The 23,917-nt window shown below is 34.0% G+C and overlaps 1 protein-coding gene across 1 annotated transcript; it reads left to right on the plus strand.

Moving 5' to 3' along the window:
- The first annotated feature begins 4,389 nt into the window (after positions 1–4,389).
- LOC143080271 ((Lyso)-N-acylphosphatidylethanolamine lipase-like) lies at positions 4,390–21,314 on the plus strand. Its single transcript, XM_076256013.1, has 6 exons — positions 4,390–4,586; positions 8,968–9,065; positions 9,662–10,180; positions 10,428–10,539; positions 11,721–11,910; positions 20,789–21,314. Exons 1-6 carry the CDS (start codon positions 4,537–4,539, stop codon positions 20,954–20,956), a joined length of 1,137 nt encoding a protein of 378 aa, XP_076112128.1. The 5' UTR covers positions 4,390–4,536; the 3' UTR covers positions 20,957–21,314.
- The last annotated feature ends 2,603 nt before the right edge of the window (positions 21,315–23,917 follow it).

Here is a 23,917-nt window from a genome sequence, read left to right on the forward strand (position 1 = left end):
ACAAATAAACAATCCACAAAGACAACAAAACAAATTAGAATGACTAAAATAAAATATAAAATAACAAAACTTTAACAGAAACACTGAAAAATGAAACGACGCCCCTCCAAAAAAAAAAACAAAAAAACAACCCTAACAACAATAGACTGGTGAGAAAGAGAAAAAAGGTGAGGAGTGTCTTCAGGAAGCAACTGTTTGCATATATGCTATTTGGAATTTATCGAGCTATCTCAGGGATTTCTGGGGTCTTAATATCCATATTTGGCCCGGATAACTTGACTAACGTCAGACTGTAGCCGTTAAAAGTTCCGATATATAGTGATTTATAAAGTGTACAAAATCCTTGTCCATTCATATTTTTGAGGAATATAACAACCCTAGCTATAGTGACATCTTATTTACGCGTTAGCCATATCATGGATCAAACATATTATAAGACAAACATGACAAAGAAAATGTTTAAAATGATTAACGACTTCTTTACAGACGATGCACATTTATTACCCAATGACATTGATTTCTACTTATTGTTTTCTGTTTCAACAGATTTGTTTATAGTGGATTGGGAAACAAGTTATTACAACTAATCTTAATCCCTTCCCACATTTTTTTTTTTATCCCATCCGTGTCCTATTGATATATTTGACAATCAAAACAGGTACCAATATCAGCGACACGACAGTCTGTGTGTGCCTTTAAAAGAGACCATCATCCCGTGTGTTCGACTTACATAGATAAATGACATTAATGACCCTCATTAATGGATCCATGACATTAAATATAATATCATATTATGCTATCAAACAGAGATGTAACATTAGGAATTTCCAGTGCCCCCTTTTTTTTTTTTTGGCTTTTATACATTTTGACAATTCATTTGCGCCAACAAAATGACCATTCACTTGCGCCACAAAGTATATTTCATTTGCGCAAAAAAAAAACCCAACATTTTATTTGCACCAATAGTACATGTCAATAGTATAAATGATAGATGTTTATCGAAAAGAACCATTTGTAAAAATGTGGCAACATATGTTGACAGCATAATATAACATATTCAACATTTATCTCACCAATTGACAAAAATGAAAACATCAAACACTAATTACTCTATTTGAGATTATACTTTTGGCAGGTCTTAACCCGTGCATTGTTGACTGTATCATTCAATATTTTATTAAGGTTTTTGATGTCCATGTCATTTGGGATTTTATCTATGCAACTTCTTTGGGCACATCTATACGATTAGTCTCGTTTTTTAATACATTATACATACTCTGAATGTATGGTCTTAAAAAAAAACAGACATATTTCTTAGAGGACAGGACTCTATGTTGAACCCCGGCTATAGCCTCCCCCTTTATTATTATAAATCCCTGATTTCTAATATATATACCATTTATTTGTATCATATGAATACCATAATTTCCTCTCAGTGGGCCACTCGGCTATAGAGCGAAACACCAATGGTTTTTACTCCTCTTTTCGTCTCTGAATGAAGTTTGTCCATTTCGTCATCTCGAACATGAGCACACTACACAATTTCATTCATTTGAGTGAATCTCAGTTTTGTATAAAAAATGAGTCAGTTTGAATTCTTCTACTAACCCAAAGGGATGGAAACTTCACAAAATTTATAATACGAGCTTTGTATTAAGGATGCAATTTATATATTGAAACATTTCCGTCATATATCTTACCAGTAAATTGGCACACCTGTATTTTTTTTTTAATTTTTATTTTTTTGCACAAATGAAAAAAAACACCCTGTGGTGCAAATCAAATACTGCATTTAAAAAAAAAATTATTACCGCAAATGCATTTGCGCTCGAAATTTCATGTCCGAAACAATGCATGAAAAAAATCTCTTCCAAATACTGCGCACCATCAACATGATGAATAATCTGGCCAGTTGCACATTATTGTTGTATTGATTAGTTGGAGATGTTGGCCACTTGAGACCTGGGAATCTCAAGAGACTTTAAATACAATCAGTCCATGCAGGAAAGTCTCAAATATATTACATTGTATACAGAAAGACACTGCGTGAAATTTCAAGAATATAAGTTCGGACAAGGCCGGGGAAAGGATGTTCATTTCATAGTTAAACAACGGGGGTTCTGCGTTTGGTGCACATTTCCTGGAATACAAATTCTAAAAGATTGCATAACAAAATTTGAAATATTTGTGAGTGGATGTGCTTTCCCGTTAACTACTTGAATGCAGCCTTATTAACAGGTTTAAAGAAAGAGAAAGGGCTGCGCATGCTTTTGCTTTTTTAATTTACCCGAACACAACAAACTGGAACCTCACTAACCTAAGTATTTGTCAAAATTGGAGAAGATATTTTATTTCCCAAATTAGGTCCCCAGGGGGGCATATACATATAACATATATAATTGTTACAACATATAGTATTTTACATGACATTCATATAAAGTAAATCTTAACGGCTAATAATATAAAGTCACACAGATGAGAGTTTTAGAATTACACTGCCAAAACGTTGACATGGGTCTATCGGATACAGACTTGGGGTAATTGTAATTGTAATCATTAATCAGCTGTAATTGATTACAATTTTTCAAGTAATCAGTGTAATCATTAATCAGCCAAAAATCTGATTACATGTAATTTAATTTAATCAATTACTTTTCAAAATACCCTGTAATCGTGATTACTTTTTGATTACATTCTGATTACAATGAAAAAAACCTAAAATTGTGTTTTGGTCAGTAAATGAACCTCTTTGTTATTCATATTTGATAAATTTTTAACATACTAAAATGGTTTGGTTACTTTAAGCATGTCTACTTCAGTAAAAAATAAACTGTTACAGTATTGAAAAGTCATCATTAGCCTAAGCAGAGACATATAATATAATTATAAACCTTTTATCTTGGTAAAAGATATTGTACATACATGTATATTCATCGTTTTATAATGATCTTCATATTAATATATGATAATAACTTTTGTTAATTTTTGTGATTTTTGTCACCTTTGAATTGACAGGTAGGAGACTAATTAAGGTTTGTTTTTATTGCAATTACCAATTGAGTATAGCTGTAGGGAAATATATATGATAAAAGATATATCAGACATGAAAATTTATCTAATTAGCACAAACAAAATTTAAAAGTTGGACAAATATGTTATTTGGACTGGACATGTAAAATGCAATGATTTTTAGTACTTACACATGTTACATATTGTTTACAATTTGATTAAACATTTCTATTAACATTTAACATAGTTTTAACTGATAACTTTATTTCATCCATATTTAAACTTCCATAAACTGCAACTTGGAATACATATAAATTATGAAAGAGGTCAGAAGACAAACAAAAAAAAACTTGATTATGATATATCTTTATTAAATTTAATTCAAAATAATTCAGAGATCATTGGTGAGAAAGTGTAATGTATATGTATGTAGTGAAATTTGGTGTTTATTTAAATAGATGAAGTTTAATTTGAAGTTATCATTTTATAATTGAACCAAATAAAATACTTTCTCAAAAATGCTATAGTTATATTGAACGTTTATTCATTCAAATCATTCAAAGTGTTTTGTTTTTAAATTCATTGTAATCAGATGTAATCATGATTACTTTGCCAATGTAATCATTAATTTAATCAGATACTTTCAGAAATGATGTAATCATTAATTTAATTTAATCGTACAAATGACAAAGTAATTGTAATTTAATCAATTACATTGAAAGTAATCGGACCCATCTCTGATCGGATACCAACTGGGACTAAACAAACCAGCACATAGGCAAAACTAGGTTGTTTCAAACACAGCGTTGTTACTTAAAAGTATGAACAAAACTTGTCTGGGGCGTGTGCTCACCAACAGTACTGTCGACCTAGTGGTAAGACACAAGTCACGAAAAGTTTGGAAATAACCAAAATTGAAATGGAACATCATTATTTTTAGCTGCTGTACAAAATTTGTACCACTACAGGCCCAACTAAAGAATGGGAGATTCCAACTTTATGTCACCATTCAATTACATTGAACGTCCAAAAAAAGAGGGGTTGAAACCCCCGGACCTACCCCCTTTTGGGATCCGCCACTGCACTACACATCAGGTCAATTGGACAGTCCGAGAATCATTATACGCAAGATAATTAAACACACTGAGATACGATCATAACTTATCATTTCGAATAAAATTGCGATTTCTAACCGATTAATGGTTTATAAATTTAATACGACGAATTTATGATAACATGTTTACATAACTGAGTACAAAGTTTATTTTTCAATCGGTGGGTATGAACCCGTTAACACTTGGCCCATAATACTAGCAATATATATATATATATACTAAAAAATATCTTGTCCCTTCACAAGCGGTCTTTTTTAACGGCTTATTGTTATAGTTGTCACCGGCGAGTCGAAATCTACGCTCTATATTTTGATCGTTCTACCTAATATTGATGACTCAGTTTCATTCACTTCTGAATATTTTTCATGGATTAAATAAAACAAACTACCTAATTTTATAGTCAGTTTTCAGCATGGAAACTCAAGTAACAGACCTACCAACTAACACTGCAGAACCGGCACAGTAAGTGAAACATCGTACAACATCATACAGACTCAACAGAACATTCAGTACATTTACACTGATTATGGATCAATTGATTTGTTCTCAGTTTTTATACGACCGCAAAAATTTTAATTTTTTGGTCGTATATTGCTATCACGTTGGCGTCGTCGTCGTCGTCGTCCGAATACTTTTAGTTTTCGCACTCTAACTTTAGTAAAAGTGAATAGAAATCAATGAAATTTTAACACAAGGTTTATGACCACAAAAGGAAGGTTGGGATTGATTTTGGGAGTTTTGGTCCCAACATTTTAGGAATAAGGGGCCAAAAAGGGCCCAAATAAGCATTTTCTTGGTTTTCGCACTATAACTTTAGTTTAAGTAAATAGAAATCTATGAAATTTTGACACAAGGTTTATGACCACTAAAGGACGGTTTGGATTGATTTTGGGAGTTTTGGTTCCAACAGTTTAGGAATTAAGGGCCAAAAAAGGGCCCAAATAAGCATTATTCTTGGTTTTCGCACAATAACTTTAGTATAAGTAAATAGAAATCAATGAAATTTAAACACAAGGTTTATGACCACAAAAGGAAGATTGGGATTGATTTTTGGAGTTGAGGTCACAACAGTTTATGAATTAGGGGCCAAAAAGGGGCCCAAATAAGCATTATTCTTGGTTTTTGCACCATAACTTTAGTATAAGTAAATAGAAATCTATGAAATTTAAACACAAGGTTTATGACCATAAAAGGAAGGTTGGGTTTGATTTTGGGAGTTTTGGTCCCAACAGTTTAGGAATAAGGGCCCAAAGGGTCAAAAATTGAACTTTGTGTGATTTCATCAAAAATTGAATAATTGGGGTTCTTTGATATGCCGAATCTAACTATGTATATAGATTCTTAATTTTTGGTCCCGTTTTCAAATTGGTCTACATTAAGGTCCAAAGGGTCCAAAATTAAACTTAGTTTGATTTTAACCAAAATTAAATCCTTGGGGTTCTTTGATATGCTGAATTTAAAAATGTACTTAGATTTTTAATTATTGGCCTAGTTTTCAAGTTGGTCCAAATGGGGGTCCAAAATTAAACTTTGTTTGATTTCATCAAATATTGAATAAATGGGTTCTTTGATATGCCAAATCTAACTGTGTATGTAGATTCTTAATTTTTGGTCCAGTTTTCAAATTGGTCTACATTAAGGTCCAAAGGGTCCAAAATTAAACTAAGTTTGATTTTAACAAAAATTAAATTCTTGGGCTTATTTGATATGCTTTATCTAAACATGTACTTTGATTTTTGATTATGGGCCCAGTTTTCAAGTTGGTCCAAATCAGGATTCCATATCAAGTATTGTGCAATAGCAAGAAATTTTCAATTGCACAGTATTGCACAATAGCAAGAAATATCTAATTGCACAATATTGTGCAATAGCAATTAATTTTCAATTGGAGTTATCTTTCTTTGTATAGAATAGTAGTTGATAATATATGTTGGAAATTTGCCAGACATGACTATGATGTCATTTTCTATTTTTATTTGCCAATAACTTTATGTAAATAACTTCATTGGAAAATTGGGGGGAGGTTAAATTTTTCTCATTTCAGATTTCATAAATAAAAAGAAAATTTCTTCAAACATTTTTTTGAGAGGATTAATATTCAACAGCATAGTGAATTGCTCAAAGGCAAAAAAAAAATTTTAAGTTCATTAGACCACATTCATTCTGTGTCAGAAACCTATGCTGTGTCAACTATTTAATTTTAAATTTAAATAAGTTTGAAGAAGAAATCTTTAATTGATTTGTAAAATCTTGACATTTGTTTTGTGTAAAAAAAACCATGTAATGTCAAAAATTTGATCACAATCCAAATTCAGAGCTGTATCACGCTTGAATGTTTTGTCCATACTTGCCCCAACTGTTCAGGGTTCGACCTCTACGGTCGTATAAAGCTGTGCCCTGCGGAGCACCTGGTTCGCTTTATTATTGGTAATTAAAATACCAATATATTATTCGATGCGTATGAAATATCTTGGTGATTTTTATACTTACACTATATTAAAGAAATAAAAAAAAAATGTAACCTGGGAACAGTATATATACATCTAACAATCAATATTCATGTTCCTGATGTAAATGAATAAAAAATGATCTAACAAAAATATTGTAAAATTAAAATATAAATATGACTGCTCGTTTTCGTCCACGTTTTACAAAACGATATATAAATGTGGATCGTGAAAAGCCAAAAAAAAAAGAAGAAAAAAAAAGGGGGGTTGTTGTTTCACGTCCACACAAAACAAGCCAGAAATAAAAGTGACAACGATCACGATTATACATTTAGCTGGCAAAAATATGACTTGAGACAGAAGAGTAGAGAAATGAACAATTGTCGTCATCTTCAAGGATCTGAGAATGTTGGTTTGCTGCTTCTCTAGAATTATGACTATAACTAAGAAGCAAGTAACAAGAAGTAATTTTTAAAACCTTACAGTTGTAGAAAGTGCAATTTTGTTAATATAAAGTTGCTTAAAATTTTGTAACTATTGTAATGGTCATCATGGTCATGTTATTTGGATAATTTTGTCTCAGTAACGACAATGAACGACAGATCTTTAAATGTTTTTGTTGAAATTTAGACCCATGTTTATTGATGAAAACTGTATGTTAACTTATTCTCTCGATGTTCTTTCATTATTTTTGTCGTTAGTTTAATATCACATTAGCATGATTAGGTCAGGTTAGGTTGATGTCACATTTTATGTTTACTCCCACATTTCCTTTTATTAAAATTGTTACAGTTTTCTTCTAAATCGGTCCATGACCTGCACATCAGAACTTTAAGGGCTATTGAGCATATTGATTACAGATTAAGTGCTTTTCTCTATTTAAGAGAGAGTTACCAAAATATGTTTCTATTAGACCACTTTCGAGTTCATCCGTCACCGGCAAAAACTCGTCAATTATGCGCGCCTTTATGACGTCATTTACCAGATAGAGGGGATCGCCTGTATCCCTGCACTATTTACGTTCATCAAGCATCTTGGTGATCGTCATTGTGTAGGATAAACTGGAAATAATGGTTGTTCTGTAGGTACTTAATGACAATTCCCTAATGACAGCAGTGCTGATTGTCAATTTTGAGAATTTAATTTGCTGAATAATTCGTACAATGTAGAATTACAGTTTTCCAACCACTCGCTCAACATTGAAGTGGAAGTGACGACGCCCTTAAACGCACAAATGACGTTCACTAAAACCAGAGTTTTTGACGGAAATGCATCGAACTCGAAAGTTGTCTATTAACACATGCAGAATACGGTGATATTTTGTCTTTTCAACTGTGTCCTATATATTGAAGAAATGTTGCATTGTAAAACAATATAATAAAGCCTATTTTTTTGACGAATACTTTTTAAAAGTTTCTCCTATTTCCACGACACTATTACAACTTTTACTTTCTTTCATACTTCATATTTGGAAATGACGAAAAGTGGTATTTGTTTAACATGGCATATATATATATGTCTATTTAAAGGCAAGATAACTGCAGTATATATGGGGAAGGAAATGTATATATATTGGTCAGATTATATCGCAGTTAGAACAAACTGAGTCTGTCTAATAGTATGTCGTGTTAATTATAATAAATAAAAAAATTAGTACAGAAATATGATAAGAATAAGCAGAAAAAAATCGTTTTAAGTTCAGGGTTGGGTTTTTAAGCTTCCCATCTACAAACTTGCACTTTTGCAAGTCAAGTCTTTCAGAGCATTCTCAATGAAGGTTAATCAATGCTTTCTGATTTTTTTGTCTGTTTTATTTGACAAGATTTCAGACAGGGCGACAGTCTTCCATGTCTAATTTGTTTGAAACCGTAAAATGTGGAAAGTCACAAATATATCACTAAATCTTATTGCAGACTATACAAATTTTGATCTCCCTCTAACATGTCTAAGAAACTATTTAAGAAATCGTAATGCTCACAGGTGGTCTTTATTTTGTACATTCTGGGTTATATTTATTGCTTAAACAAAAGCGGCATGGCAAAGCTAGTAAAACAACTTTAATACTGTATATCTGAAAACAAGTTCATTTTTATAGTTACCATTTTAGTACACGTAAACTTAATTTTCGATACATGGTATTCGATGACTCATGACATTACAGTTGATATTATGTTTCCTATATGTATGATCAATGCGTTTTAAAATAATTTATATAAACGGTAAACGTTTTAAACATAATATTCCATACATATAGTAGGGACCTGGAGATTTTATGGAACATATAAGCAAATGATGTTACGTATTTGTTTAAGGACTACATTTTCTTATTCACATGATCCGTGCTTCCTATCTGAAAATGTATAACCATTGATGTTTCTCCTTTTCATCTACAACAGCCATTGTCAGCAGCCAGAACAAAGTTGTAGAAAGTTGCCGAAATGGAGACCAACATCCAAGGCAAAATTGGCTGAAGTGGAAGAAAAACTACTAAAAGGTACGATACATTGACTAAAAAAATATTGCTTGGACTTAAGCTAGTGTACGCCGTTCAGAAAATGTGAATCACAAGTTATCTGCACCAATTATATTTTTTATGTGCAATTTTTTTTATCAATCAATCAATCAAATTAATGCATGGCACCAGATACATGCATATAATACATTATATGTATCTGATGACACCCCCTCTATTGGGCGCAGATCTAGGTTTGAGACTACAGTTAGGGCGCGATCATTACAATTTTATCGGGCGTAGAGATGCGATACAATTTATAACTTGCTTTATCCCCTTAAATGTTTCTTCATTTGTGGCGATTGTGACATGGTTATGGTTATATATCACAACTGTATCTCTTTCACTTAATTTTTTGATTGATTGTAAATTGTTTTCATGCAATGCAAACATTGGAATTTCAACACGTTTCTTTTGCATTTAATATATTTATACTGCCAAAATGTTCATATCTATTTTGTAAAAATGAATGTGTTATCCTGGTTTAAACATGCTAAAGTTTACATTATTACATTTCTTTAACATCAGGTTGTTCTAAAGAAATTTAACAATTAACCATTTATTCCAATTCATTTTAGCGTATTTGAAAATTCCATACACCACGAGAATGGTCCAACTTTCAAATCCGAAACATCAATTATGGACAATATCTATTAACGAAAATCATAGTGGAACACCTTTAGTTCTAGTACACGGAATGGGAGGTGGTATTGGACTATGGGCCAAAAATCTAACAGAACTATCGAAAAATAGACCCGTATATGCATTTGATCTCATTGGTTTTGGTAAAAGTTCTAGACCAACATTAAGTACAAAAACAGAAGTGGCAGAGGACCAATTTGTAGACTCCATTGAAGAATGGAGAAAGCAAATGAAACTGGAGAAGTTTATTTTACTTGGGCATAGTTTAGGTGGATATCTTAGTACATCATATGCATTGAAATACCCAGAACGAATTCAGCATTTAATTCCAACAGATCCCTGGGGATATCACGAAAAGCCACCAGAAACACAGATGCCGACACGATACAAAATCTTACTTGGAATCGGAAGTCTATTTTACCCGATGTCTTTTCTACGGGCTTCAGGACCATTTGGTATGTAATATAAATTCGGCCACTCAGCAATTTTCCTACTACAAAATGTATTGAGCTAAGTGGGTTTTCTAAGTATCGTAATTAAAAAACACTTTCAAATGCTAATAGCATATATCTTATTTTGCACATGTTTCACTTTAAGAATAAAATAGCATTTTGGAAATAAAGGACAATTATGTGTCGATATCTTGATTATAACTGAAACTTTATCTAAATATGAAAACAGAGAACTTTTTTCAATTTTCAGGTCCTGGATTGGTGAAGAAATTTAGATCTGATATCCAGAACAAGTTTGCTGATGCTCTCACTGACGATACCGTCAGTAATTACATCTATCATTGTAATGCAAGAACGCCAAGGTAGTTAACTTTGCAGCAATCCGAGATATTGTAGTTTTGCATGGGATGTGTTCTATAGTAGTATGATCTAGTATGTATATTACCAGAGTTTTTAACGTTTTCCTGGCATGGTGATTCAAGTACTTGAGAGTATTGCAAGATGATGTAATAACAAGTTTACTGATATCACATTACAACTAATTAGTACAAAACTCTCAATTTTTTTCAATGTAGTACATGTTAATATACGAAACCTATAGTGATTAAATATAAAAGAGAGAGAAGGAAAAAAATATACATACTACTTTCTATTAACATTAAAAATATGCGGCAAATGAATGAACATAGAAATTATTAAAACTTCATCTACAACATGTATAATAATAGCATTATTTAATTATATAACAGTTCTTGAAAAACTGGTCATTATCGTGATATATGGACTGCCTACAGGACAGTTGTATTGACTAAGATAGTGATAATGACTGAGCCAAAGGCGAGGTCATTATCGCTGTCGCAGTCAATACCACTGTCCTACGGGCAGTCCATGTATCACGATAATGACCAGTTTTTCAAGAACTATCATGTTTATTTCATTGAGAAACCATGTTTTGGAAAATTCTCGTAAATTCAAAATGCCTAAAGCGAACTCGAGTAGTTGTACGATTTCTATGACAAAGAGTGAAGACCAGTCGTAGTAATACTGCCATTCATTTAAGTGCAATTTTTCAGTAAATGAATATTAATCAAGTTATCTTTAATTTTATATTTAACGAAAACATATAATAAACAATTCAACAACTTAAATATAATATTAAAATCAGGAACATGTTTCATAAAAGGTAAATCTCTCTAAACAGAGAAACCACGCTCCACCGGTCATTTACAGAGAAATTACACCCTAGCGGTCATTATCAGACGGAAACCACGACCCAACGATCAATATCAGACGGAAACCACGCCCCACCGGTCATTATCATGTAAAAGTTCGTTAACGACCGGTTTTCTGGTCCGTTTTTTCTGTTAATGACCGATGGAATTTATTACTGAAGAATAATGAATGCCATGTGACCCCTTTTTATCCAATAAGAGAATCTTATTCTCAACCGATTTGCATTATTAAATACACAAATGATATTATTGAATTTGAATTTATATTGCATTGGTGGCTAGAAAGTTCATTACCACATTTTATATTCCAGTGGCGAGATTGCTTTCAAGAGTATAAGTCTTGGACCATACATTTGGGCAAAAAATCCTATGATATTCAGGGCTGTCAATTTACCAAAGGATTTACCAGTGTCTATATTGTATGGATCTGAGTCTTGGATGGATAAAACAGCAGGGTACCAAGTACAGACAGCAAGGGATTCAAGTTATGTTACTGTACAGGTAAACATAAACTTAAATAACAAGAGGTTTTTTCAGGGGAAAATCTAGTTTGGAATTAAGATTGTTGTTTGTAGCCATTTTTGTATGCCTGTTTTGGATGAGGCGTTATTTTTATCATCTAATTTATCTTTTATTTCATGTGTAATAATATTAACTTAGGCCAAACAAATAGTAAGCCTTGTTAAATCTTCCCATGTCTACTAAACAAGCCTGTGTCAAATTAGACAATGCCTTTGGAAAATGACATATAGTGTCTTCCTGTACTATGCAAGACATTGCTGTATAATATCTACTCCGATATGCAGTCTTTGATATTAGAGCATAGGGTTACATAGACAGGAATAAATTATTATACTACAAATGTATATAATTCAGTATTGTGTTTCCTGTATCTGTGTTTTTGTTTTCTGGTATGTCATTATTAGGGCCACACCTTTAGGCGGGTCGCCCTATAGTGATCAGTCTTTCTGTCCGTCCGTCCGTCCGTCCGTCCGTCCGAAAGTTGATCAATAAGATTTTATTAACTACGATAATTATTGTTATCATGATTTGAAGTTTATTTAAATTGTTCATGAGGAATAATTAGGGCCCCGCCTTTAGGTGGGTCGCCCTATAGTGATCAGTCTGTCCGTCCGTCCGTTCGTCCGTAACACTTTAACTTTGTGTCCGCTCCATATCTAGAGAACCATTATGATTTCATACTTTATACTTTACATGTTTATTAACCACCACCAGAGGGCGTGTCATGATGTATGTACAACTTCCTAGGTCAAAGGTCAAGGTAAAAAAACTTTGGTTTCAGTTGACAACACTGTGTCCTGTGGTGAAGATCGTGTCCACTCTATATCTTGAGAACCGTTATGATTTCAAAGTTTATACTTGACATGTATATGAACCAACACCATAGAGTGTGTCATAATTTATGAACGACTGCCTAGGGCAAAGTTCAAGGTCAAAAACTTTGGTTTCAGTTGACAACCCCATGTCCTATGGTAAAGATCGTGTCCGCTCTATATCTTGAGAACCGTTATCATTTCAAAGTTTATACTTGACATGTATATAAACCAACACCAAAGAGGTGTCATAATTTATGTGCAACTTCCTAGGTCAAAGGTCAAGGTCAAAAACTTTGGTTTCAGTTGACAACCCCATGTCCTATGGTAAAGATCGTGTCCACTCTATATCTTGAGAACCGTTATCATTTCAAAGTTTATACTTGACATGTTTATAAACCAACACCAAAGGGTGTGTCATAATTTATTTACAACTTCCTAGGTCAAAGGTCAAGGTCAAAAACTTTGATTTCAGTTGACAAACCCATGTCCTATGTTATATGTGTTATATGTGGCATTTTTATACGACGGCAAATTGTTTTATTGGTATCACATCGTCAGCGTCGTGCGAAGACTGATGGTTTCCGGATAATAACTTTAGTATAAGTAAATAGAAATCAATAAAATTTTAACACAATGTTTATAGCCACAAAAGGAAGCTTGGGATTGATTTATGGGGTTATGGTTCCTAAGGTTTAGGAATTAGGTGCCCAAAGGGACCCAAAACAAGCATTTATCTAGTGTCAGGACAATAAGTTGTGTATAAGTATTTCAATTGTTCTGAAATTGTACCACAATGTTTAATATTATAAGTAGAAGGTTGGAATATTTAAAAGGTTATGGGGCAAACAGTGTAGGAATAAAGGGCCAAAAAGGGGCCAAAAACAAGCATTTTTGTAGTTTCAAGACAAATAAATTATGGTTATCTTTCTTTGACCAGAATGGTTGTTGAATCACCTTAAACCAATGCCTTATGAAATCTTCTTTGAAAATTGGAGTTATCTTTCTTTGTCCAGAATAGTAGTTGAATCAACCTATGCTATATACAATATACAATGCAATATTCACTTTACTACCAACTGATAAATTAAAGCAATCTTTACCATTCAGTGATTACAAGCACTTTGATTACCATTCTAGGATTATGCCCCTTTATAAGTGGAAAAATTGAAGAATTTTTTAGTTTTTGTTCTCTTAACTTAAGTTTGTCTCAGCTAAATTTAATGAAATGTGTATATAATGCTTATTACCTCTTTAATTTCAATTTTTGGCAGCTTCACTTTAACAGTTCTTGAGTTATGTCCCTTTATAACATTATATGCTAGCGAGGGCATCATCTGTGTCCGTTTGGACACCTTCCCCATTTATATTTTTAGAAGTTACTATTAATTTATATTAATTTTAACCATGACTGCATGACATTTTATATTTTAATATTTCATGATGTTTTTGAGTGAGTAGTTATTGTTGCAAACTCCATTAGAAATTTAAATTGAGATCGTTTTTGGTGGAAGAAGACTTGAAGTCTTCTGAAGACCTATGGTGCTGACTTTAAAATCATTGAACCTCCGTATACCGCATCTGTTTCTGTGCATAAAATAAGCCATTACAATTTCATAACAAGTTCCAATTCTTGAAACCGATTTTTACACATGATTAAGCATCTGAATCATTTAATTTGTAAATTAGGATTGAAAAACAATCACTATCGTAAATATGTACCTTTTTGTTTATGTAAATTATTAGATTTCATCTCATCTACATGTTTGTTTACTTGTAACCGGATATTTTTAATGTCGATATTTGTAGTACGCATGCGTGAATTTGGTATCGGGTCGACTCGCCCTTGGTCTGTTCGTCCTGAGTTCGTTTGACCATATAGTACGTTCGCCCTGTGTTCATTCTCTTCACTCTTATCAAGGACGTTTTATAACACGTCCTTTCATTTTTTTAAATATTAGAATTAAGAGTATCGTTAAAAAAACTCTAAAACACGATTTAGTGAAAATCATCTGTTCCTTATTTTGTTCCCAAGGTAAAACAATCGTGTTTAGGCAATCAAATTCTGTGTCTCTCATGATCAAATTAATAAGCCAATCAAATAGTTATCAAAAGTACCAGGATTATAAATTTATACGCCAGACGCGCGTTTCGTCTACATAAGACTCATCAGTGACGCTCAGATCAAAATAGTTAAAAAGCCAAATAAATACAAAGTTGAAGAGCATTGAGGACCCAACATTCCAAAAAGTTGTGCCAAATACGGCTAAGGTAATCTACTCCTGGGGTAAGAAAATCCTTAGTTTTTCGAAAAATTCAAAGTTTTGTAAACAGAAAATTTATAAAAATGACCATATAATTGATATTCATGTCAACACCGAAGTGCTGACTACTGGGCTGGTGATACCCTCGGGGACGAAACGTCCACCAGCAGTGGCATCGACCCAGTGGTGTAAATAGTTATCAAAAGTACCAGGATTATAAATTTATACGCCAGACGCGCGTTTCGTCTACATAAGACTCATCAGTGACGCTCAGATCAAAATAGTTAAAAAGCCAAATAAATACAAAGTTGAAGAGCATTGAGGACCCAACATTCCAAAAAGTTGTGCCAAATACGGCTAAGGTAATCTACTCCTGGGGTAAGAAAATCCTTAGTTTTTCGAAAAATTCAAAGTTTTGTAAACAGAAAATTTATAAAAATGACCATATAATTGATATTCATGTCAACACCGAAGTGCTGACTACTGGGCTGGTGATACCCTCGGGGACGAAACGTCCACCAGCAGTGGCATCGACCCAGTGGTGTAAATAGTTATCAAAAGTACCAGGATTATAAATTTATACGCCAGACGCGCGTTTCGTCTACATAAGACTCATCAGTGACGCTCAGATCAAAATAGTTAAAAAGCCAAATAAATACAAAGTTGAAGAGCATTGAGGACCCAACATTCCAAAAAGTTGTGCCAAATACGGCTAAGGTAATCTACTCCTGGGGTAAGAAAATCCTTAGTTTTTCGAAAAATTCAAAGTTTTGTAAACAGAAAATTTATAAAAATGACCATATAATTGATATTCATGTCAACACCGAAGTGCTGACTACTGGGCTGGTGATACCCTCGGGGACGAAACGTCCACCAGCAGTGGCATCGACCCAGTGGTGTAAATAGTTATCAAAAGTACCAGGATTATAAATTTATACGCCAGACGCGCGTTTCGTCTACATAAGACTCATCAGTGACGCTCAGATCAAAATAGTTAAAAAGCCAAATAAATACAAAGTTGAAGAGCATTGAGGACCCAACATTCCAAAAAGTTGTGCCAAATACGGCTAAGGTAATCTACTCCTGGGGTAAGAAAATCCTTAGTTTTTCGAAAAATTCAAAGTTTTGTAAACAGAAAATTTATAAAAATGACCATATAATTGATATTCATGTCAACACCGAAGTGCTGACTACTGGGCTGGTGATACCCTCGGGGACGAAACGTCCACCAGCAGTGGCATCGACCCAGTGGTGTAAATAGTTATCAAAAGTACCAGGATTATAAATTTATACGCCAGACGCGCGTTTCGTCTACATAAGACTCATCAGTGACGCTCAGATCAAAATAGTTAAAAAGCCAAATAAATACAAAGTTGAAGAGCATTGAGGACCCAACATTCCAAAAAGTTGTGCCAAATACGGCTAAGGTAATCTACTCCTGGGGTAAGAAAATCCTTAGTTTTTCGAAAAATTCAAAGTTTTGTAAACAGAAAATTTATAAAAATGACCATATAATTGATATTCATGTCAACACCGAAGTGCTGACTACTGGGCTGGTGATACCCTCGGGGACGAAACGTCCACCAGCAGTGGCATCGACCCAGTGGTGTAAATAGTTATCAAAAGTACCAGGATTATAAATTTATACGCCAGACGCGCGTTTCGTCTACATAAGACTCATCAGTGACGCTCAGATCAAAATAGTTAAAAAGCCAAATAAATACAAAGTTGAAGAGCATTGAGGACCCAACATTCCAAAAAGTTGTGCCAAATACGGCTAAGGTAATCTACTCCTGGGGTAAGAAAATCCTTAGTTTTTCGAAAAATTCAAAGTTTTGTAAACAGAAAATTTATAAAAATGACCATATAATTGATATTCATGTCAACACCGAAGTGCTGACTACTGGGCTGGTGATACCCTCGGGGACGAAACGTCCACCAGCAGTGGCATCGACCCAGTGGTGTAAATAGTTATCAAAAGTACCAGGATTATAAATTTATACGCCAGACGCGCGTTTCGTCTACATAAGACTCATCAGTGACGCTCAGATCAAAATAGTTAAAAAGCCAAATAAATACAAAGTTGAAGAGCATTGAGGACCCAACATTCCAAAAAGTTGTGCCAAATACGGCTAAGGTAATCTACTCCTGGGGTAAGAAAATCCTTAGTTTTTCGAAAAATTCAAAGTTTTGTAAACAGAAAATTTATAAAAATGACCATATAATTGATATTCATGTCAACACCGAAGTGCTGACTACTGGGCTGGTGATACCCTCGGGGACGAAACGTCCACCAGCAGTGGCATCGACCCAGTGGTGTAAATAGTTATCAAAAGTACCAGGATTATAAATTTATACGCCAGACGCGCGTTTCGTCTACATAAGACTCATCAGTGACGCTCAGATCAAAATAGTTAAAAAGCCAAATAAATACAAAGTTGAAGAGCATTGAGGACCCAACATTCCAAAAAGTTGTGCCAAATACGGCTAAGGTAATCTACTCCTGGGGTAAGAAAATCCTTAGTTTTTCGAAAAATTCAAAGTTTTGTAAACAGAAAATTTATAAAAATGACCATATAATTGATATTCATGTCAACACCGAAGTGCTGACTACTGGGCTGGTGATACCCTCGGGGACGAAACGTCCACCAGCAGTGGCATCGACCCAGTGGTGTAAATAGTTATCAAAAGTACCAGGATTATAAATTTATACGCCAGACGCGCGTTTCGTCTACATAAGACTCATCAGTGACGCTCAGATCAAAATAGTTAAAAAGCCAAATAAATACAAAGTTGAAGAGCATTGAGGACCCAACATTCCAAAAAGTTGTGCCAAATACGGCTAAGGTAATCTACTCCTGGGGTAAGAAAATCCTTAGTTTTTCGAAAAATTCAAAGTTTTGTAAACAGAAAATTTATAAAAATGACCATATAATTGATATTCATGTCAACACCGAAGTGCTGACTACTGGGCTGGTGATACCCTCGGGGACGAAACGTCCACCAGCAGTGGCATCGACCCAGTGGTGTAAATAGTTATCAAAAGTACCAGGATTATAAATTTATACGCCAGACGCGCGTTTCGTCTACATAAGACTCATCAGTGACGCTCAGATCAAAATAGTTAAAAAGCCAAATAAATACAAAGTTGAAGAGCATTGAGGACCCAACATTCCAAAAAGTTGTGCCAAATACGGCTAAGGTAATCTACTCCTGGGGTAAGAAAATCCTTAGTTTTTCGAAAAATTCAAAGTTTTGTAAACAGAAAATTTATAAAAATGACCATATAATTGATATTCATGTCAACACCGAAGTGCTGACTACTGGGCTGGTGATACCCTCGGGGACGAAACGTCCACCAGCAGTGGCATCGACCCAGTGGTGTAAATAGTTATCAAAAGTACCAGGATTATAAATTTATACGCCAGACGCGCGTTTCGTCTACATAAGACTCATCAGTGACGCTCAGATCAAAATAGTTAAAAAGCCAAATAAATACAAAGTTGAAGAGCATTGAGGACCCAACATTCCAAAAAGTTGTGCCAAATACGGCTAAGGTAATCTACTCCTAGGGTAAGAAAATCCTTAGTTTTTCGAAAAATTCAAAGTTTTGTAAACAGAAAATTTATAAAAATGACCATATAATTGATATTCATGTCAACACCGAAGTGCTGACTACTGGGCTGGTGATACCCTCGGGGACGAAACGTCCACCAGCAGTGGCATCGACCCAGTGGTGTAAATAGTTATCAAAAGTACCAGGATTATAAATTTATACGCCAGACGCGCGTTTCGTCTACATAAGACTCATCAGTGACGCTCAGATCAAAATAGTTAAAAAGCCAAATAAATACAAAGTTGAAGAGCATTGAGGACCCAACATTCCAAAAAGTTGTGCCAAATACGGCTAAGGTAATCTACTCCTGGGGTAAGAAAATCCTTAGTTTTTCGAAAAATTCAAAGTTTTGTAAACAGAAAATTTATAAAAATGACCATATAATTGATATTCATGTCAACACCGAAGTGCTGACTACTGGGCTGGTGATACCCTCGGGGACGAAACGTCCACCAGCAGTGGCATCGACCCAGTGGTGTAAATAGTTATCAAAAGTACCAGGATTATAAATTTATACGCCAGACGCGCGTTTCGTCTACATAAGACTCATCAGTGACGCTCAGATCAAAATAGTTAAAAAGCCAAATAAATACAAAGTTGAAGAGCATTGAGGACCCAACATTCCAAAAAGTTGTGCCAAATACGGCTAAGGTAATCTACTCCTGGGGTAAGAAAATCCTTAGTTTTTCGAAAAATTCAAAGTTTTGTAAACAGAAAATTTATAAAAATGACCATATAATTGATATTCATGTCAACACCGAAGTGCTGACTACTGGGCTGGTGATACCCTCGGGGACGAAACGTCCACCAGCAGTGGCATCGACCCAGTGGTGTAAATAGTTATCAAAAGTACCAGGATTATAAATTTATACGCCAGACGCGCAAAAACGTTTTCTCTGAAGATTATTCTAACATGCTAGATTTTGAACTTTCTTGTCAGTTTCATGTAGTTGTAAAATCGTGAACCTGGTACTGCCGCAGGTGAATTTTCATCTGCAAAGAGGATTCTTGCACAGCTTAAGGATAAAAGCATGGCTGATTGACAAAATTCAATGATGGAGTACTACCATAAAGATACAACTGAATAGTAGTTTTTTTCACTAATTTACATAATACGTTTTTTTTTTAATCAATTAATCATTTAAAGCACAATGTACTATTCTTTTATTCACAAAGACCAACAAACAGGTCCATTGAACATAGAAAATGTTTGTACGGATTGGAAATCCATGTACTTATGACACATTCTTATTTGAAGAAAACAAATACGTCATAACGATAATGGAATAAAGCAGGCTGGGTTATTGGGGCTGCTTTTATGGTAATTCAAATAACCTTTTATTCACCTTCTTCCACCTCAGAGCTATCAGCTCTTTGATTGGAATAAGGGAACAGGGGAGGTGAAAAAAATTGTGTGTGTGTGTGTGTGTGGTGGTGGTGGTGGTAGGGGGGAGGGGTTCAATTTTTCTCATTTGAGATTTCAGAAATAAAAAAGAAAATTTTTTCAAATATTTTTTTTGAGATGATTAATATTCAACAGCAAAGTGAATTGCTCAAAAGCAAAAAAAAAAATAAAGTTCATTAGACCACATTCATTCTGTGTCAGAAACCTATGCTTTGTCAACTATTTAATCAAAATCCAAATTCAGAGCTGTATCCAGCTTGTATGTTGTGTCCATTCTTGCCCAAACCATTCAGGTTCCGACCTCTGTGGTCGTATAAAGCTGCGCCCTGCGAAGCATCTGGTTAATAAATAGTCTCTGTTAAATCCTTTCCCATTATAGAACGCAAGGCAATTTATATCTTTGTATATTGCATAGACACTTGTCCTTTGTTAAAGACAAACTATCGGAGACCAAATGACGAGGAAATGAACACATGTAGAGCACTGTACGGCCTTCAGCAATGAACAAATACAATATCGTATAATAAGCTTCACAAACTAATCGCCATGACAAAAACAAATGAAATAATAAGACAGTCAACAACAAATAATAACCATTGATTTACAGACACATGACTTTGGACAGTCACATAAAGAATCCACTGAAAAGTAGTAAAGAGTATTTTCCTTTGGTTCTTTAATATTCATAACTGACAACTTGCTTTCCGTATATGTACAGACAATTATGTCAGTAATGATAACAAATCTATTTAAATTTCAGAAAATTCCAGATGCAGGACATCATGTTTACGCTGATAGATCTGATATATTTAATGTTGTTGTCTCAGAGATCTGTAAAGCTGCAGACCAGAACAGCGTCGTGTCACATGACAAACTAGAAGATATTATATTGAGCTTTGAAAGTACCAGTACAAAGAAAACCACATGACCTAATCACATGACTAGCTTTATAATTCTAAAATATTTGCTTTAAAAGGATCTGAAATATTAGCTTTAAAAAGATCTGAAATGCAAGTGAAATCAATCACGTTTTTAAGGTCAAACTTGTAAATTCTACATAGAGTTTCTAAGTGGGCACTAAAAGAAACAAAATTAAGAACTTAGTAGTGAAAACGGGCCATTAGCAGACAAAGCTATTTTGTCTTTCTTTAAGAATTATATTTTTGTACCACTATTTTTGCTGTGATAATATATATTTATTGCTATGTTATTTAATGTTATACATCGTTTCTGTTCTGTGTTAAATGTTTATCTTTCTATTTAATAATGAATAAAGGTTGAAACTATGAATGTTTTGATTATAATTCAATTTACTTATAAAATTGAGAATGGAAATAAGGAATATGTTAAAGCAGCAACAACCCGACCAGAGATTAGACGAAGGCCACCAATGCAGCGAGAAAATTCCACACCCGGAGGTGGTCCTCAGCTGACCCCTGAATAAAAATGTCTACTTGTTCATATATAATATATATACAAGTCTAAATTGAAAACAATGTTCAAATCTATGATTGCGTTGGATAAAAACGTGTGCATATAAAACAAATATAACGCATTTGACTAGCAGGTCGAACAACTGATGTTCTTAAACCCTGCTGACTGCCATTGACGATTGTCAAATAAATTGATCACAAGATGTAACAAAGTGAATCTTTTTATATTAATTTAATACCAAATAGAAAACAATAAACTTGCGGCGAAGATGGTAAACACAAAAACATAAGGTGCTAAAATTTGCACACCAGAGACGAAATGACGTACATGAATGTTAAAGTAGCAACTAAAAGTTGCCGTATATTAGTTGCTTGGTAGTACTTTCTGAATTGCTTCAAACGGTTGGCAGGTATGTAATATTGTCAATCTTTATTTCAAAACTTGTTCTTCAAAGCTAATTCATACTAGTATGTGTATATTTGCCACTGAACACTAAAACAACCATGATCCATTAAAACGTTTGATCCCGCTGCAAATGTTTGCACCTGTCCTAAGTCAGGAATCTGATGTACAGTAGTTGTCGTTTGTTTACGTAATTTATACGTGTTTCTTGTTTCTCGTTTTTTTATTTTATATAGATTAGACCGTTGGTTTTCCCGTTTGAATGGATTTACACTAGTTATTTTGGGGCCCTTTACAGCTTGTTGTTCGGTGGGAGCCAAGGCTCCGTGTTGAAGGCCGTACATTGACCTATAATGGTTTACTTTTTTTAAATTGTTATTTGGATGGAGAGTTGTCTCATTGGCACTCACACCACATCTTCCTATATCTATGATCAGCAGGTTAATGTTTCTGCCAAAGATTGTTTAAATTTCGTTAATTTATTGTACAAAATTAAATTAAAAGACTTGAAAGTATTCATTTTTTTCTATTATAATATTTTTCTATACCTTAGAATATATAAAAACACGACGGAATTATCTCTAAATAGAATATTGGTATGATATGATTGTATTTTGGTTGAAGTGTTTTTCGGTGTGAAGTGCTGAGTAAGTGGTACGGAAGTATATTTTCAGCTCTGAAATAATGAAAGGAAGATGATAAAGGACCTACATCTTCCGAAAAAAAAAAAATACACGAGGTCGAGGGGGTAGGCATCTATAGGTCACAATTCGACCTTTCACAATAAACAAAACCCATATCGATAGTAAGCTATAGAAGACAACAGCATGATCGCATGTAATACAATTTATAAAAATGAGAAAATGTCAGTTAACGATGAAAACAATAAAGAAGGTACAAGTATCACAGAAAGCAACCAACGAAGAACAAACCCTTGACGTGAGATAAGCACCCATAGAATGCAGCAAGGATAACAATGTTTTCCAGGGATGTAACATCACAAAATAAAAAGAACAAAATCTTGACGTGGGATAAGCACCCATAGAATGCAGCAAGGATAACAATGTTTTCCAGGGATGTAACATCACAAAATAAAAAGAACAAACTCTTAACGTGGGATAAGCAACCATAGAATGCAGGTAACAATGTTTTCCAGGGATGTAACATCGAAAAATAAAAAGAACAAACTCTTGACGTGGGATAAGCACCCATAGAATGCAGCAAGGATAACAATGTTTTCCAGGGATGTAACATCACAAAATAAAAAGAACAAACTCCAAATATTATCGGAAAAGGTTTACTCATCAAGTCGACACAACAAAAACCTTAACAAAAAAATATCGATCTTAAAGAAATCACAGAAACCACCCTAACATATCAATCAATACACATCCAACAGATTTAGTATCAGCCGTTTCAGATTATATCCACACGCTCAACAGTAATTATTTGAACTCGGTTCAGTTGGAGAAAACATAAGTTTACTTACACAAAAAAGTTTATGTAATCAGTTGCACATTTAAAGGCAAGAATAGACAGATATTGGAGTAACTGCCTGTTTACTGTGAGACAGATATTGGAGTAACTGTCTGTTTACTGTGAGACAGATATTGGAGTAACTGCCTGTTTACTGTGAGACAGATATTGGAGTAACTGCCTGTTTACTGTGAGACAGATATTGGAGTAACTGTCTGTTTACTGTGAGACAGATATTGGAGTAACTGCCTGTTTACTGTGAGACAGATATTGGAGTGACTGCCTGTTGACTGTGAGACAGATATTGGAGTAACTGCCTGTTTACTGTGAGACAGATATTGGAGTAACTGCCTGTTTACTGTGAGACAGATATTGGAGTAACTGCCTGTTTACTGTGAACGACTACAAACAATGACAAAAATGTATCGAGTTAAACATAACCGCCACAACCTTTTTCTCAGATTGTTCTTGTATCTACTACTTGACTGTGTTTCATTTATAACGTTATAACTGCCAGAAACAGTCACACTACCGGGTAGCTTTTAGAAACTTGTCTGTTGGTGCAGATCTTATGCAT

This window comes from Mytilus galloprovincialis, chromosome 6 (genome assembly GCF_965363235.1).
Source record: "Mytilus galloprovincialis chromosome 6, xbMytGall1.hap1.1, whole genome shotgun sequence".
NCBI classification, from domain to species: Eukaryota; Metazoa; Mollusca; class Bivalvia; order Mytilida; family Mytilidae; genus Mytilus; species Mytilus galloprovincialis.